The 17676-nt window shown below is 45.1% G+C and overlaps 3 protein-coding genes across 5 annotated transcripts; 2 read left to right on the forward strand and 1 right to left on the reverse strand.

Annotated features, from left to right (window-relative positions):
* Positions 1-16: 16 nt before the first annotated feature.
* On the forward strand, positions 17-5224 carry LOC120663695 (long chain acyl-CoA synthetase 9, chloroplastic-like). Its single transcript, XM_039942588.1, has 12 exons — positions 17-171; positions 791-1310; positions 1588-1668; positions 1916-2188; positions 2367-2498; positions 2581-2754; positions 2834-3063; positions 3152-3269; positions 3593-3724; positions 3824-3958; positions 4025-4231; positions 4765-5224. The coding sequence occupies exons 2-12, from the start codon at positions 861-863 to the stop codon at positions 4927-4929; spliced, it is 2097 nt and encodes a 698-aa protein (XP_039798522.1). The 5' UTR covers positions 17-171; positions 791-860; the 3' UTR covers positions 4930-5224.
* Positions 5225-6512: 1288 nt separating this feature from the next.
* Positions 6513-8453, forward strand: LOC120663696 (suppressor of ferric uptake 1-like). 3 transcript variants are annotated; one of them, XM_039942590.1, is made up of 3 exons: positions 6517-6675; positions 6797-8117; positions 8148-8453. In XM_039942590.1, the coding sequence occupies exons 1-3, from the start codon at positions 6646-6648 to the stop codon at positions 8195-8197; spliced, it is 1401 nt and encodes a 466-aa protein (XP_039798524.1). In that variant the 5' UTR covers positions 6517-6645; the 3' UTR covers positions 8198-8453. The 3 variants fall into 3 exon arrangements, with proteins under 3 accessions (XP_039798525.1, XP_039798524.1, XP_039798523.1); XM_039942591.1 differs by having other exon boundaries at positions 6513-6675; positions 6789-8399; XM_039942589.1 differs by having other exon boundaries at positions 6797-8399.
* Positions 8454-13402: 4949 nt separating this feature from the next.
* LOC120663697 (V-type proton ATPase 16 kDa proteolipid subunit-like) lies at positions 13403-16419 on the reverse strand. Its single transcript, XM_039942592.1, has 3 exons — positions 15981-16419; positions 15385-15670; positions 13403-13891 (listed from the first exon to the last, which is right to left on the reverse strand). Exons 1-3 carry the CDS (start codon positions 16402-16404, stop codon positions 13759-13761), a joined length of 843 nt encoding a protein of 280 aa, XP_039798526.1. The 5' UTR covers positions 16405-16419; the 3' UTR covers positions 13403-13758.
* Positions 16420-17676: the final 1257 nt, after the last annotated feature.

A 17676-nucleotide genomic window follows, 5' to 3' on the forward strand; every position in this document is an offset into this window, starting at 1 on the left:
ATTCGGTAGGGCCCACCTGACGGAGCGGAGGAGAGCGAGAGCGACACAAGTGGCGAGAGCCAAACCGTGACGTAACAGAGGCGGAACCCCATTCTCCTGCTCGCTGACTCGCTCCGCCGCCGCCGCCCTCGCGAAGCACCTAGGCGCCCCTTTTGCGCCGCCGTCCGGAAGGTACGCGACTACCTACTCACTCTCCTCTCATTGTTGTCGCCGCAGTTTGAGTTCTGTTGACGATGTGTACGTGGATGGGGGTACTGCTGGGGGCTGGGGGCTGGGGGCGATCTGATTCGCCTATCGGGAGACTCCTACGTCCTCAGGAATGCTTTGCTCTACTGTCGCTTGCTTAACGCGCTGTAGTGGTGGCTATGCAATTGTCTTTTGAGGCAAAGGATGTCCAGTAACCTTTGTTACGGCCCACAAATTTCTGGTGACCAGGCAGGATGGACGCGCTTGTAGCCTTGTATTCAGTTCTATAATCACAAGGGGGGTATTGAATACATAATGTGCGGTCTACGTACGCATTCAAGTGAGTCTTTAGGAGATGGCTGTCGTTGTACTAGAAAGGTCAAAGATTAGCTATACACACGGGGCTGCTTCACCTTATAGGTCAGAATGGTGTATAATTAACTGGTCCCTTATCTGTCGATAAGTGGGGGTGGTTGTGCTGCTCCATGGACTAGGTCAGATAAAAGGAGTAATCTTGCAGTTAGTCTCTTATCATGTTCAAAAAGTTCCTTTGATGTCACAATCTGGACCGGAAGCATTGAATATAGTTAGTACTTCTCTGCAGGTTTTCGCCTCAGGGCATGTGGCTCTGTTAGTTTACCTACTGCAGCTACAAGAACCACCCTTGCAGAAGTATGAATCCTTATTTTGTTGGCTTACTTGTCCCTGTTGCGGTCTCCCTGCTGCTCCGCAAGAGGAGAAAGGCTGAAATGAAGAGGGGAGTGCGAGTCGAGGTTGGTGGAGATCCTGGATATGCAGTCCGTAACTATCGATTTGAACAGCCTGTTGAGACACACTGGGAAGGGGTGTCCACCCTTGCCGAGCTTTTCGAGCAATCATGCAAGGAGTATGTCTACATGCCCCTCCTTGGCACCAGGAAGCTCATTTCGAGGGAAATCGAATCAGCACCTGGTGGCAGATCATTTGAGAAGCTTCATCTGGGAGAGTATGAGTGGAAGTGTTACGCTGAGGTCTTCAAGAGCGTCTGTAACTTTTCATCTGGCCTAATTCGATTAGGTCACCAGAAGAATGAGCGTGTTGCCATTTTTGCCGAGACGAAAGCTGAATGGCAGATTGCTTTGCAGGTAGCCTCTTCTGTCTTCTCTCCCAAGACAAAGATAGACTAGTGAATGCATTTTTGTTCTCTTCACTAGCAGTTTGCAATACTGAAATAAACCAAGGTCACTGGCCACTTTATATTTATAACACATCAAATACGGAAGGACATGGTTGATGGCTGTGTTAAGTCATATCAGTGTGAAGTTATCCTTTTTTGCTTTGCCTCATTTCTCATCTTAATGTTGTGTTATAAAACCCTTTCATCCCTGAAATTCTGAGTTACACATTCTTTTCATTTGCAAGGCATGCTTCAGACAAAATATTTCAGTTGTCACCATCTATGCCTCATTGGGAGAGGAAGCATTGTGCCACTCACTAAATGAGGTCAGTACTGTCACTTGTCTCATGTTATCTCTAATTGCTAAGTTTCCATGTGATCTGATTCTCTTGGTTGATCAAGACAAATCAGTTCATACTATTAGTGGCGTTTTTTCTAATAGACATCAGAAAATAATTTGTGCCAGTTGCATGTATGTGCCATTCCTAATGCCGCTGTTTTTCAAGTAATTAACACCTGCCTGCTATTTGATGTGCTTCTATGTTTAACTCTTTTGTCCATTTTTCTCTCCAGGCTGAGGTCACTACTGTAATTTGTGATCAGAAAGAACTGAAAAAGTTGATTCATATAAGTGGGCAGCTTGACACTGTCACACGTATTGTATATATCAATGAGGAAGGCATCTCGGATGAAGTTTCTTTAGCTCGAAACAGCACTAGCTGGATAATTGAGACATTTGATGAAGTGGGTAGGTTAGGAACTGAAGCACCTGTTGAAGCAAACATGCCCCTCCCATCTGATGTTGCAGTGATAATGTACACAAGTGGTAGCACTGGATTACCCAAGGTTTGCTTTATACATCATGGTTCTTTTCATCTTGTTGTTCTTTCTGTACCATTCTTTTTCTTGCATACTAGAATTTACGAGGGGAGTTGATTCATAACATGCTTAAATAAACAAAGAAGTGCAGTTTCTGTAATTATATCTCTTCTGCTGAACTGACATGTATCTCAATTTTTTGTAGGGAGTTATGATGACCCACGGCAATGTCCTGGCTACACTTTCAGCAGTTATGACCATAGTGCCTGCACTTGGTAGTAAAGATATATACTTGGCGTACCTCCCACTTGCACACATTCTTGAGTTGGCAGCTGAGGTAGATTTCAATTAGCATCTGAATGGGCCAAATCTGGTCACATTATTGTTTATTAATCTTCATTCACTACACTGCTTTTTAGGCACTAATGGCTGCTGTCGGGGCCTCCATCGGATACGGATCACCTTTGACTCTGACTGATACGTCGAGCAAAATAAAAAAGGGAACTCTAGGTGATGCTTCTGCACTGAAGCCAACATTGATGACCGCTGTACCTGCTATACTTGACCGCGTTCGTGATGGTGTGAGGAAAAAGGTAATGCCCTTTACACTGTTCTGGTCCAGTGTTCTTTATTGGTTATTGACTGCTATGATTTGTGCTGAGGTGGCTCCAGGTGGATGCTACGGGTGGTGTGGCAAAGAAATTGTTTGACATTGGCTATAACCGCCGGCTTGCAGCAATCAATGGAAGCTGGCTTGGTGCCTGGGGATTAGAGAAACTCTTGTGGGATACGCTTGTTTTTGGAAAGGTGCGTGCAATTTTGGGAGGAAAGATTCGGTTTGTTCTCTCAGGTGGAGCACCTCTATCTGGGGATACTCAGAGATTTATCAATATATGCCTTGGGTAAGATCATTTAAATCCTCATTTTGTTCTCTGATGGCAATTGTTTTGGTTATCCTAGTCTGAAGTTGACAGTCTCGTGCAATTTCAGGGCTCCAATAGGGCAAGGGTATGGTCTGACTGAAACTTGTGCTGGAGGTACATTTTCTGAGTATGATGATACATCTGTTGGCCGTGTTGGTGCTCCACTACCTTGTTCGTATATTAAGGTCAGCTTTGGTTTGTTACCCATATATCAATTTGAGGTGGATTGATTTTTTAGATCAAAGCTGCTTTTGTCCCATTGTGTGATCTGTGTGGATATATTTATAATCTTTTTAACACCTAAGAAGGTTTTTATATTGAATATCTTCCTTAATTGGGGAATAAGTTGTTTGTTGTTCTTGTTTTCAAGTTGAGGTCCATGCTTGTGCTTTAAATTTTCTGGCTTCTTGATCCTATTTCTTAGTGGAGATTAGTTCTCATGATTGTATAGTCATTGTTAACTGTTAACCTCACGCAATTCCTGACATATAGGCCATTGTATTTTCAGTTGATTGACTGGCCTGAAGGTGGATACTTAACAACTGATTCACCTATGCCTCGGGGAGAAATAGTCATAGGGGGTCCTAATGTAACCAAAGGTTATTTCAAGAATGAAGCCAAAACAAATGAAGTCTACAAGGTATGCTTGCCAATATTTCCACAGGATATTTCATGAAATGCACTAATAAGTTTTTCTTTCACAATTCATGTAAGCATAAATCTCATATATCTTGTGAAGGATGATGAAAAAGGTATGCGGTGGTTCTATTCTGGTGACATTGGACGTTTCCATCCAGATGGCTGCCTTGAAATCATTGACCGTAAGAAAGATATTGTGAAGCTTCAACATGGTGAATATGTATCTCTGGGGAAGGTAAGCAATATTGAAGTTCTAGTCAGACTGGCTGATTGGACTGCTTAACTGATTGGACGATTACAGGTGGAGGCTGCTTTGATTGTGAGCCCATATGTGGAGAACATCATGGTTTACGCTGATCCTTTCCACAACTTCTGCATTGCACTTGTGGTAGCTGCACACAACGAGCTGGAGAGCTGGGCTTCACAGCAAGGAATTAAATATAGTGATTTCTCAGATTTGTGCCAGAAGGAAGAGGCTGTCAAGGAAGTGCTTGGATCTTTAGCAAAGGTTTGTGTTCTCTATCCCTGTTAACATATGGTTGCTATACTGTGGTTGGATCACTACAGATGTCTCATGCTAGGCTCAATGCTTTTGCATATGCACTTATATGGAATAAAGGATTAGGCATCCATGGACCACCATGGTTTCACTCATACACGCATTCATTTTTTATCTTCCATATAGATGACAGAACTTATTTGTAAGTTCATCTCTACAAGTATGCATACATCACATTCATTCATATTGTGCTCAGTTATAATTTCTCAATAACGCCATACATGTTATCTATGTGTGTTTCTGAAGCAGCATGATATTTCTCTCTTTTAAGCAAAAAGTAGTGAAGGAAGGAATATTATTCCCACTTTTGATCCAAACGAAGTCATGACTGTAGTTTCATATATGTTGACGTCATTGGCAACACTTCTTTATACCTGAGGCCAACGATCATATCCACGTACTCATGTACACTTAAAGTTACAAGCATGTTAGGCAATACAAATCATATGTAGTTTGAGCACTGATGCACTTGCCACTCACAGGCTGCAAAGCAAGCTCGACTTGAGAAGTTTGAGGTCCCAGCCAAAATCAAGTTGATGCCAGAGCCATGGACCCCCGAGTCGGGCCTCATCACTGCTGCCCTTAAGCTCAAGAGGGAGGTGATCAGGAAGACGAACGAGAATGATCTGGCTCAGTTGTATGCCTAAGGGTTCTGCCACTCTTTTTGACACGTTCAGCTGTGGAGATGGTATAGAGGGCCAATTTGTCGATGTTAAAGGGGACCATTCTCGAGGACTGTGTTTTTTGTTCCGATGGAGGAGGTACCCTTGAATTTTAAGTTGTGGCTTCTCTTGATGCCGAGAAGCTATCCCGCCGTTTCAAGAGCACTTCGATGTAGCCTCATATGATGCTTCCTGCAAGTGTTTAAATAAAATGGCATTGGATTCTTGTTGCTTTTGTTCTCTTATCCTGAGATAACTGTTGGCTGCTGGTTTTTATCTAGAATGGTGTGGTGCCTGTGTTCTTGAGTTCGCCGAGGTTTTAAACAATATGGTCGACCGGGTTTCATGAAAATACTGTCGGAATCCTCGCTGAATTCGTTCGTATTGCAGAGGTACGTGATGTAAATTTAACTCTGCAAAAGACATCAACAACAAAATGTAAATCTTTTGAACCATGCTTGTCGGGCTATATTCAACATTATAGAGAGTTGTATTTTTAATTTGGAAGTTACATACAACATTTCAAATACATACTAAGTCGTAAAGAAACACACAAGTACAGTAGGCTATATGTTTGGATAAACCCTGCCACTTCTTTGCCAACCACTGGAAAGGATATTGCTCCCACCCAAGGTTATATGATTTTTTAGATTACACAATTCAGACACTCATAACACACGCTATGAACACATGAACGCAAATTGCATTTTCGAAGATTAAGCCGACAAATCCTCAAGGTTGACGAGGTCATCACAGGCATCTCGCTGGCGACAAGAACATTGTCTACCACTGAAAGCACAATGCCGTTAAATTTTAGAATATTCGCTTCCAAGAAATCGAACCTCACCTGATGTGCTACCGAATTTCTTGTAATCACAAGGCTATATTCACACCGAAGGTTATAAAGTTATAGGTGACGATGGCTGCAACACCGACCTCCTTTGAACTAGCAGTTGATGGTACCGTGAAGGTCGACGGTTGGTTGAGAAGATGAGGATCTTGTGGTACTTCCATGGTTAGAAAAAAAAACATTCATTTTTTCTTAACTCTAACTTTAAATCTTGCTGAATTTGTCAAGCTTAAGACGGAGGCGGAGGAGTTTAGCACAAATCTCGTTCCCTATATTGTAAGATAAATAAGTCGTGTGCCCCAAAAATATGTCGTAAAATTATTCTTATTACTTTTTATGTTTGTAAATAAAATATTTTTGAAGCTACTTATAATAATCAAATTATTAAAAGCTGTACTAAATCCTGCCAAAAGTTCCATGATGGTTATATATATGCTCCCGTCACGAAATTGACTTGTTCAGTCGGAGTTGCGTCTCACCTGCGCACTTTCATTTTCATACCAGCAACCTGATTCAAACTTATTCAATCCATATTCAGCACATCTTTGCGCCATTACCACGTGATTTCGTATTTACGGAAGGAAATTCAAGCCAGGGGCACACGCAACACAAAGATCGCGTTTTCAGCTCCGACAAAGTTTGCCGGAATTCGTGAAAAGATTTTGCGGTTTTCGTGACCCTCGAGGCAACCCAAGAAAATACGGCAAAAAAAAAAGAGGCATGACTCGTCATCCGTCCGCACTCTCTTTCCTCCCGGCCTCCTGCTGCTGACGCGCCCCACCCCGGCGGTCGCCGCTTGCTCGCTCCCTCACCCGCCGCCGCCTCGTCCGCAGGGCGTCCGTCCGCCGGCCATGGCGACGGTGGAAGGGTACAAGACAGAGGTGCGATTCATTAATTTCTCTTTACTTTTGGTGGTTGGGGGTGAAGGGTTCGCAATCGCATCTCCCCTAATCTTTCAGCTCGGGAGCCTGCTAAAGATAGCATTTTTGTCTAGCTGCGCAGCCGCCTGGATTAGGCCCAAGAACCGGGCGATCTGCGGCGACCATGGCGACCGACGACTTGGCCGGCGGCGGCAGGGAAGGGGAGCGGGAGGGGGCCCTCGGATACATCCTCTCGCTCCCGGCGGCGGCGCTGCCTTTGCCCGTCGCCGTCTCCTGCCTTGACGCCACCGTCCCGCGCAAGGCGCGCAGCCGCCCCCGCCTCCACGCCCAGCCGTGCTCCTGGTGGACCTTCGAGCTCCCCGTCCCCGCGCCGGAGGAGGCGAAGACCCCAGCCCCCACAGCGCCGGCGGCCACGAATCCGACCGAGGAGGCGAGGCCTCCCCGTCCCCAGCGCTCGCGCCCGCCCGTGTGCCAGGCCCCGCCCCACGACCCCCATACCCCCGCGCCAGCCATGGAGAGGCCGGCCAAGAGGGCGAGGAGGTGCCTGCAGTGCGGAGCCATCGAGACGCCGCAGTGGAGGTCGGGCCCGATGGGGTCGGGCACGCTCTGCAACGCCTGCGGGGTCCGGCTCAAGGCGGCCGGGGCGCTGCGGGAGCAGGTGCACCGGCCCCCGCCGGCGACCGCGAGGACGGTCGCCGAGCCGCCGCCGGAGAGCCCGGTGGCAGACTCGTCGCCGGACGGCCCGATCTGGGAGCCCGGGTCAGTTCCCGACGTGTACCTGCTGAGGAAGAAGCCGCCGAAGCGGGGCAGGTCTCCGCCTCCGAGGACGGAGCCCGCGTCGCCGCCGGCGCCGGCGGTGTTCCTGGTCAAGAAGAAGAAGAAGAAGGCGCCGAAGACGCCGAACAAGAAGCCGTGGCGGCCTCGGAAGTCGGCGAAGCGGTGCCTGCACTGCGGGTCGTCGTCGACGCCGCAGTGGCGGGAGGGCCCGATGGGCCGCAGCACGCTGTGCAACGCGTGCGGCGTGCGGTACAGGCAGGGGCGGCTGCTGCCGGAGTACCGGCCGCTGGTGAGCCCCACCTTCGAGCCGTCGGAGCACGCCAACAGGCACAGCCAGGTGCTCCAGCTTCACCGACAGCGGAAGGGCCACCAGAAGAACCAGCAACCCCTGCCAACGGAGGAGCCGCGACCCGTGGACCACCCGACCGGCGCGCCACCGTGCAGCGGCGGCGGCGATGACCCGATGAACGTGCTCCTGCCCCGGCGATGGCACAACAAGAACGAGTACCCGCCAACACCGCTGCACCAGCCTCTGCCGCAGCCGGCGGACAGCCTCGCCGGCGACCAACACGTTGGGGACGTCGACGAGCCGGCCCCAGGACGTGGCGGCAGCAATAATGACCCAAACGACGCGCCGAGCTCGCTGGACCCGTTGCTGCTCGAAGGGCGCTCGCTGGACCCGTTGCTGCTCGAAGGGCCGTCGGCGCCGCTGATCGTCGACGGAGACGATCCCTTCGTCGACTAGCTAGCCTATCCAACTAGAGAAAATCAGCTGAGATGAGAATAGTAATCTTCTTCGACCTTTTTTCCCGGTAACTTTTATCGATTTGGTTGAGTGTACCAGTTTGTCTCGGAAAATTTTCGTGTAGGATTTGATCGTGGCAGGATTTGCAGCAACGCTCCAGCCAATTCTGAGATATACGTGAATTATAGGTCTTTTGATTTTTTTCGCTCCAAGTTTGACCATTCGTTTTATTCAAAAATTTGTGTAAAATATCAAATTTTTTTTGTTGTGGTTTACTTCATCAATACAAATTCTTCAATAATGAGTTAAATTTGACTATATTTTTATAAATTTTTTGAATAAGACGAGTGATCAAATTTAGTGTTAAAAAAATCAAACAACTTATAATTTAGACTTATAATTTAGAATGGAGGGAGTATATACGTGCAGTAGGAGCATGCTTTGCCTGCAACTGTGCCTTTTTCATGACTCACAACACAAATGGTACTCCATCCAGTCTTGTCGATGTGAAGTGAGCCGAATTGGGCAAGACGATGTGCCGGTGGAGTCCTCTGAATCCCTCCGACTCAGAGGCCTACAAAACCTACCTATTCATAGGCTTGCAGATGCAGATTGGGTCGGTGATGCTTCTCTCTTCACCGAAAAGCAAGAGAGAACAGAAAAGCATGCCACCTGCTATGACCTCACCAATCTTTGCCATGTTTCACCGAATTGGGAGGTGATGGTGCATGGCAGTGATGGTGCAACAGAGGTCATATATGCAGCAGGACTGCAGGAGCATGCTTGCCTGCAACCGTGCCTTCATGAAATGATCATTCTTTGCGATCATTCTTTGCCATGTTTCACCGAACTGTGAGGAAACCGTGTCCCTGTTCTGAGCTCCAACTAGTGGTTCACCAGGATACACTGCGCTTGTGAGCAATCTCTTGATTTACTTCTGCCACAATTGTCTTTTATTGCGTCCTCAATAGTCAGCATGTATTGGCACCTTAACTTTGTGTTTTTTTAGACGAACCAGATTTATATTTCATTCATATTTTGGTGATTACAGTCCAAAACTTACAAAGACATCTCTAAAAGAAAGTGAAAGTACATTCTAGTCCTTGTAAGCACCTCCCCGTCTCTAAAAGAAAGTGAAAGTACATCTCTAAAAAACGACGTGCTTTATTGACACCTTCAAAATAATGCGGGCTAAATTCAGATCTCAAAGCTTCGATCGTAATACAAAATACTTACCAAGTATACATTGTTTCACTTTCAATAATTATTCATTTTAACATTTCATTTTAAATCCACATGTGGTCATACTTACAAATTATCATTCTAAAAATAAAAAATTCTACTATACTTATTTGAATAATTCATTCGTGGTACAAATAAATACCAAGTATACCTTTTTTTACTTTCAATGATTATTCAATTTAACATTTCACATTTAGATCCACATATGGTCAAACACACACACTCATTCTAAAAATTTAAAAAATATACTACACTCCTTTACAATATATATGATCATATATACAAGTAAATTATATCAACTCTCTATACTCATTTAGATCAACTAATACAAGTAAATTGCATCTACATATACAAACCTTAAATACCACATTTGAGCTTAAATGTTGTATAAATAAAAAAACTCCAACTTTCACAATCTAAATAAAAACTTCGCATTTCTCTATTTCTAAACCATAAAATGAGCTACACAAGCAATGAAAGATGAGAATCAAGAGCCTTCACAAAAATCATGGAGGAAATGGGCAAGAGCTGAATGGCTCGGGCGGGGGAGGAGAAAGGAGATAAGGGGTTGTGGGTATTTTGTCCCGGTTGGAACCACCAATCATACGGATGAGAAGAAAGGGGATAAGGATGAGAAGAAAGAGGATAAGGGGTTGTGGGTATTTTATCTTGGTTGGAACCACCAATCGGGACCAAAGACTCTTAATTTATTTCGGATGGTGGCTCCAATTAGGACCAAAGGCCCCTGCACCCTGCCTTCCGGCTAGTCATTGGACCTGGGACTAAAGATCTCATTGGTCCTGAGCCCAACGACAGTAGGTCAGTCTCAGTGTACAGTTTCATGACACAATTTAATGACTGTGCCAGATGAGTTTCATGGTGATGAAACTCTTCTCACATCCCACGAAACTCCATCATTCTCTCTGCTTGCCATGTCACAAAAAATGATGATATTTAATGACATGAAACCCTCCATCAAATCCTCCTTGAAATTGGCCTAGTCAGTGGTGGATCACAACCATATTCCGTAGTAGTAGTACTAACTAGAGCCGGACAAATAGCTCGTAGCTTGTTAACTTTCTCGGCTCACAACCGGCTTGGCTTGGCTCGTCTTATTACAATAACGAGCCGAGCTAGTTTTTTTTTGCTCGTTATGTTAACGCGAGCTAAGTTATGATACGGAGCTCGATCGAGCCGAGCCGAACCGGCTCGTTAAAGATGATTTTGGGAAAAAGAATGCCATCCCCGCCCGGGACAACGCTGTGGCCATGCGAGGTGCGGGGTGACGCGCAAGGGCTGCACGCCCCACGAGGCCGGATCTACTACGGAGGACGGGAGGAGGGAGCTGTGCTTCCCAAAACTTGGACTAACATAGAGCGCGCAGTTTTTTTTTTTGAGAGAGGAAAAAAAAGGGCGTCCTCGTGAATGGGCCGGCGGCCCAGTTCCACGCGTCCGGTTTTCCTGGGCAAACGGGCCACCTTCAATCTTCACGGGTGCTCGCCGCGCCGGACCCGGATGGATCTTCCGACCGATACACGGAAATCCTATGGATCTTCCGTATATCAAGCCAGCAGCTGTCTTGGACCTGGTGCACGTGCGACCTGGTGGACATGGATCAGCTTGTTTACCGTCATGAGGTTTCAAACTTCAATCTTGTTTTTCTCTCTAATTCTTCATCCAATTTCAATTCCATTTAAACCATAATGTTTCTTTGAACTTTCTTCACAAAATAAGATCGCATATGCCTATACTTTTATTTTCTAATAGATTCAACACTTTAATTATTCCAGTTCAACAATTCAGATATACCACTCTAAAATTCTAGATATACTACAAGAAATTCAACGTTCCCAAGGGATCGAGGGAGTTATTTCTTGGTGAGTTCAACACTGGTAGGTGGTGGACTGCAATGATTTTTTTTTTTTGGGTGCTTACTTCTGGCTCCACTGAGTAAACATGAAATTTGAGCTTGAATAAAAACTTGTGGAAGAAGAAATAAAAAGAGAAACCAGCACGTGAAGAACTGTTTCTTCAACTGTTAGTGGCTTAGTGTGACCGAGCTGCGATGGCTAAGCGAGGTTGAGCTGCAGCCTGCAGCTGTGGCCGGCGAGGCCATCTGGGTGATACGCCATTATGGATGGCTGCAGCAAGCCAGCAATGAACTCATGGTGGCTAACGAGGACCAAGTGGTTAGTGCCTCCATCACACAAAGGGGAAATTTTTCCCAGAGCTTGGGAACACACCACAGGGCTAAGGTTCATTCACAAAAACACGTTGAAAAGGATTAGGTTAAAATGCTACCATTACAAGCTCTGTTCCGAAGAGTAGACTAATATTTTTACATCCACATTTACATAGTAATATTGACTGACAACATTATAGACATTGCAAGCTCTACACCGAAAGGATCAACTAACTTTACATCAGACGACGATCAAAGCGAGTCTCAGGCGGTCAGGCCACGCACACAGCATGCAGCCTCCGTCTCTTGGGAATCTGCGGTGCCAATTCCTCCTTTGGCAGCAGCTCCAGCGCGCCGATCTTGGCGAACCACGGATGCTTGAGCGCCGCGGCTGCCGTGAGCCGCTTCTCCGGGTTGCACGTGAGGAGGCCGCTCAGGACCTCGAATCCTTCCTTGGACAGCTTCGTCTTGGTGAGCCGCTTCTCCGGCTTATCAAGTAAATAGTAGATTATAGCATTTGTTTTGTGACATTCGCCATAGGTACAAAAAATATAGTGCATTAATTAAAACACCTAGATTTGGCATTATACCATAGCATTTATAAACTAAAGTTGTAGTATGTGCGGAGTGACTGTGGGCAGCCCACCTTTTTGTATCTCTCATTTGGAGATCCTCTCTTTTGTCTTATAGCGCTAGGGCATGAGAGAGAGGAAGAGTGGCTATTTGTTTGAGATTTTTGCCATCCATGCTTTGTTTTGGCTAGAAGTGGTTTGTAACCGGACCTCATGGAGTAATCAAAATATTGATTTCGTGTATCATCTTTGCATCCCGAGCGTTTTTCTTTTTCTGTGATTTTAGGGTGGGTTTTCGTGTGATTTTCAATTCCAGAGATTTACTTGATCTTTTTGCAAACTTTTTTTTTTCTGTTAGATATTGAGGTTGCACTTCTTTGGAAGTTTTGTTCAAATACATGAAGTTTTGAGTGAGTAATTTGCGTTTGAAAATCAGGAGTGTTCTTCTTTTAAAGAGATTACAACGCTGTATAATATATCCGTATAATATGTTGAACTAATTTATTAGAAATGTTAAATTTGTTGTCAAGAGATGTTGAGCCTGCTATAAGAAAATGTTTAATGAAAGAACGATGAATATCACTTGTACCATACCCCACGTGATGATATGCTCATAATCTTTTTATTAGCCACGTCAGTTCACCGATGTGCCCTGTTAATCAACTCATAATTAGTTCAGACTTCCCATACGCTGCCTGTTTGAATATACAATACGCAGAACCTGTAATTCCACATAATGCAGGCTATTTTGGGCATATTACGTATATATCTGTTGGGCTGTTGGTCGATTAAAAACAAATAGGAACCCCCACCGATACATGCTGGCATGCAAGTTGCCTGTTGGGCACAATCCACTGGTCAGCAAACTGTGCAAATCATCCACACTGTCTTACAAGTGTGCTGTGTGCACTGTGCTCCCATATTTAAGCTAGAAAAGTACTACCAGACCCCAAAACCCCTGCCAAAGATCTAGCACTAAACCGGGTATAGTGCCACGAATGCATAATTTGCCCAGCACTAGTCATAGGGGTGCAAATTAATAACCCTTAGGCCCCCCTCCAATCATCTTTAATTTAAAATTTTGTACTAATTATCCAAAATGAGATCTCATTTTGAAGAATTAATACAAAATTTTGAACTAAAGAGAATTGGAGATCACCAATTGACACCCCTAGCTAGTCATAACATCACCATCACAAGAACGAAACAGATGAACAAAAGGTGTCCTCGACACTCAGTCGCATCGCATGCCCTTGCTTATTCTTATTCACCAGATTACAACGCCGTCCAGCCATACCACACCCCAACAAAAAGAAGAAACTGTGCATAAATAATGAGCATCGACCACAGCCCACCACCACCACCACAGACTGGAGAAAGAATGGCATCGGCACCACAAGGGGAAGTCCTCCCTTGGCTGCACACGTTTTTTTCTCAGACCCAAACAGAAGAGCGAAAACTAGACAGAATTAAAATAACCCTCTAAAGAGCTCCAGCTTCTTGTCTCATGAATATAAAACAGGGCCCAGCCAGGGCCAGGCATGGTATCGACATCTGGAACGTGCCTAGTCTGCACGGGACTGGCCGGCGCGGGATGAGAGGATGATGCCGACGATAAGACCGTAGAGGGCAAGTGCTTCGGCAAAAATGAGGATGAGGATCATGCCCACGAACAGCTTAGGTTGCTGAGCGTTAGCCCTGTGGGAATGGAAAACAGTAAGGATTAGAAATTTGTGTGACATAATTCAATTTCAATGCAGCACAGATAATGGAACATGTCTAAAACACTGAAATGACCTAAAAAAGTAGAAGTGAAAACAAAACTATGTTCTACAAGGACTGTTTTAATCCGGAAATAACTATCAACATTACTTGCTAATCAAATTACTATACTAAAATGAAAATACCATTTTGACAGAGATAAGCACTTGAAGCTTTGAATTTTAAAATAAACACTAACACTTACCATATAATCTTTACACACTACAAGAAACAATTTTCTACCGTATATAGCTATATAATTACTCCCAAAGTTCAGAAATTCCTTCAATAAAGCACTAGATCTGCATACAAGCTATGAAAAGCAACCAACATTCTATTGGGTTCATGGCTTAGCATAGGGTTCACTCACAAGAATGCTGAAATCATAACAGAAATCACAACAATGTGCAGATAGAAGATCCTACTGACTAGGAAACTACCAAGGCCCAAGACAAACAGAGCATAATGATGAAATCATAAAAGAGATCAGCAAATGATATCCCCCCTCCCTGCCCCGCTCTGATATGTTTAGTAAGTTGACAAGGTAGATAATTATGTTCTCACACAAGGTACATTCCCAAATATAGCAACTGCTGAAAGAAATGGCATCATTGTCTTGAATTAGAAATGACACCATCATGAGTTTTCAATGGATCAGGATAGTTTCCTAAGATAAATAATATGATAGTGTGACATGAGTGGAGCACCATTATGATTTATGAAAAATAAACAATGAAAAACAAGAAATGGCACCATCATCAGTTTTTAAAGGATCAGGATAATTTCCTAAGATAAACAATATGATAGTGGGCATGAGTGGAGCACCATTATGATTTATGAATAATAAACAAGGAAAAACAGGAACATGTTGCCCTTAATCTCATTCTGAACGAGTTAAATAAATATATTGAGGCGAATCACTATCATTTTACCACATAATTAGAGAAGCTTCCTAATTTAGTTGCTGTGATAGTCATGACATTAGTAGAGAACAGTTAAGAATAGTAATGACGAGCAGTCATAGTTCACCTTAACTAAGCTGGTTTATGTCAATGGTGTGACTGTCATTTACTATTTGAAAGATGGTGTCCACCTTTTACAAAACAAAAATGTAGCGTTTAACGTTATCGATGTTAACTAGAAAGTCGTTACTATGCAAATCCACAACAGGTCATGTGATAGATGTTAGTCCTATCGAAATACTAATTCCTAAAAAGTCCCAACAACCAGCATATACACACTTTAAGATGTAAATGGAGCATTCACCTCAGCTTTAAATGCAGTATCGTAATAGAGAAGAAATCTGTCTAGATACAGGTATTGACAACATGCAATTTAGAAGTGACTACCATAACCAACAAATTAGCTGCTAAACCATCAAGCGTGTGCATCGCATCACAGGTAAGATAGAGCAAGCAAAGCGTCTTTACCTCACACCAGCATCACCGACAATGCCAATGGCCATGCCGGCGGCAAGCCCAGCAAGACCACAGGCTAGGCCAGACGACAGGTGGGCATAGCCGTCGAAGAGGTAGTATGGCTTGGCCTTGGGGTTGATCCCAGTACTGATGATGACGGCAATGATGAGGCCGTAGATACCGAGCACACCAGCCATGACCACGGGCACGATGGACTTCATGACGAGCTCAGGGCGCATGACACCCATGGACGCTACGCCTACGCCACTCTTGGCTGTCCCGTACGCCGCCCCCATGCCTGCAAGGCACACACAGAGATAGATCTCGTTATTCACCATCAGGAATTTCGCCCGCGCATTGCCAATCTGATCTGAGCCCAGTGGAGCAATGGAGACTATGAATCGCGGCAGATCGGAGCAAAACGAAAGTATCAGAGCGTCTCGGATCGAACGAACAGTGCACCAGGAGGCAGACACTTCAGTACCCCGAATGGATCAGAGATTAGGAGAATGGGTCGCGCATGCTCCAACCTTTTCCCCACCCGAATTCGAGAAACCGGAACAGAAAGTATAGCAGAGCGGCGGCCAGGGGGGAGGGGAGGTACTTACATGAGAAGATGAGCGCGGCGGCGGCGCCGAGGAAGCCGAAGAAGGGGGCGGTCTCATCGCCGCTGAACGCAGACATCTCCCTCTTGCTGCCGCTGCTGACGCCGATGCCGCTGGTGCTGCGAAGAGAAACAGATGCCTGGGGAGCTCTCGTGCCGCGGCCTCCTTCTCGTGGTCTTCGCCGGCACGAGCGCTCGAGATTTCGCTCCTCTGCTTGGGATTTGGGCTTTCGCCGATCTGATCTGAGGAGCTCGGGGGTGGGGTGGGGAAGAAGACGAGAGGGCCACGGCGTTGCGAGGGGTGGGGGGATGGGGAGATTTGTGATGTGGACGATTTTGCCCCTGCGTCCGGGGAGGGGCCGGACCGTCCGTCTCGAGCCGGGACATTGAGATGGGAATGGGCCGACCCGGCCCTGGCTCGGCCCCATAGCTTCGAGACCAATTTTATGGGTCATTGATCGACTCATTTTTCTAGATGTTATAGTTTTGATGGTTTATTGAGTATTATGGGTCGATCCAAATATTTTTTTATAATTCTAAACCATTAATACTATCAACATTTTTAGGAAAGATAAGATTCAAGATTAAAACATATCACAATAATATATTAAAATAGTTAGCAATGCATCAAATTAAATATGTTTACTAGCAATCCATGATTTTAATTTTATCCATTTTCACTTCTAACTTATGATATTCCTCACTATATTTTGAAGTATATAGAATCTAACAACTTATGACCAGTTGTATTTATTCAAATGAATGAAGAAAACCAATAAATTAAATAAAAAATTATTAATATGATAAGTGGGTCGACCCATAATACCCATTGGGTCAATAGGTTCCGGCCTTATTGACCCATTTTAGAATTTAGGGTCGCCCCCTAGAACCGATTGACCCTATTTTTGTGGGTCGGGTCAACTACCCAATGGGACGACCCGACCCATTCCCATCCATAGCGGGACAAGCCGGACATGTGACTTTTGAGTGAGGCAATTTTGGTTTAAAATTAGATTGGCTTCTGATAAATTCAGCCAAATTACGTTGTTTTGAGTACGATGGTTATTCGATTGTGTTTGTAAAAAGCACCCGATTACAACCATTTTCATAGGACATTGATTTATACAACAAAAAGGACTGTGATCTTTGTTATGCAAATCTTAGTGGCAGCTCCAACATCTTATGTTTGGACCTGTGATCTTTGTTACAGTTCACTGTTTTTTTCACAAACTCTACATATTTTTACAAATAAGCATGTCGAAATGCAACTATGTGACTGTTTATGACGATATAATATTAGTTGAAATAAGGTTTTTAAATCTCTAATGTATCTAGGGTTGTGCCCTGACTATGTATTGGTGTCTCGCGACTTTCATTTCCGACTTTGCCGGTATCAATGAAAAATTATTTCTATAGATGAAAGTTCGTTCCCACGGCGTAAGGGGAGGCCGTCCACGTCGTCCAAAAAAAATTACAACGTTCGATCTCATTTTTACGGTGTGGATGTGTGTTTCTGTACCGGCCTTCGGTCTCGCCTTTCCCACCGCACCTTCCGCGAAACGGCTGCGTCCTCCGGCCGCCGCCCTCACGCGCGCCGGTTGCGGCCTCCGGCGGCCGCCGTGCCCCGCGGCCGGAGCCTCACAAGAGCCGGCCCCGCGGCCGCTGCCTAACAAGATCTGCTCCATCCCTCGCGGATCCGC

This window comes from Panicum virgatum, chromosome 3N (assembly GCF_016808335.1).
Source record: "Panicum virgatum strain AP13 chromosome 3N, P.virgatum_v5, whole genome shotgun sequence".
Classification (NCBI taxonomy): Eukaryota; Viridiplantae; Streptophyta; class Magnoliopsida; order Poales; family Poaceae; genus Panicum; species Panicum virgatum.

Excerpts from the sequence above, each read along its gene's own strand:
- LOC120663695 (XM_039942588.1), top strand. The coding sequence starts at position 861 with ATGAATCCTTATTTTGTTGGCTTACTTGTCCCTGTTGCGGTCTCCCTG. Across the intron at positions 3,064-3,151 it reads TTTATCAATATATGCCTTGG|GGCTCCAATAGGGCAAGGGT; the intron begins GTAAGATCATTT and ends GTGCAATTTCAG. Across the intron at positions 3,725-3,823 it reads AAACAAATGAAGTCTACAAG|GATGATGAAAAAGGTATGCG; the intron begins GTATGCTTGCCA and ends TATCTTGTGAAG.
- LOC120663696 (XM_039942589.1), top strand. The coding sequence starts at position 6,646 with ATGGCGACGGTGGAAGGGTACAAGACAGAG. Across the intron at positions 6,676-6,796 it reads TGGAAGGGTACAAGACAGAG|CCGCCTGGATTAGGCCCAAG; the intron begins GTGCGATTCATT and ends CTAGCTGCGCAG.
- LOC120663697 (XM_039942592.1), bottom strand. The coding sequence starts at position 16,404 with ATGGGGCCGAGCCAGGGCCGGGTCGGCCCATTCCCATCTCAATGTCCC. Across the intron at positions 15,671-15,980 it reads CGCCGCGCTCATCTTCTCAT|GCATGGGGGCGGCGTACGGG; the intron begins GTAAGTACCTCC and ends TGTGCCTTGCAG. Across the intron at positions 13,892-15,384 it reads GTCGGTGATGCTGGTGTGAG|GGCTAACGCTCAGCAACCTA; the intron begins GTAAAGACGCTT and ends CCATTCCCACAG.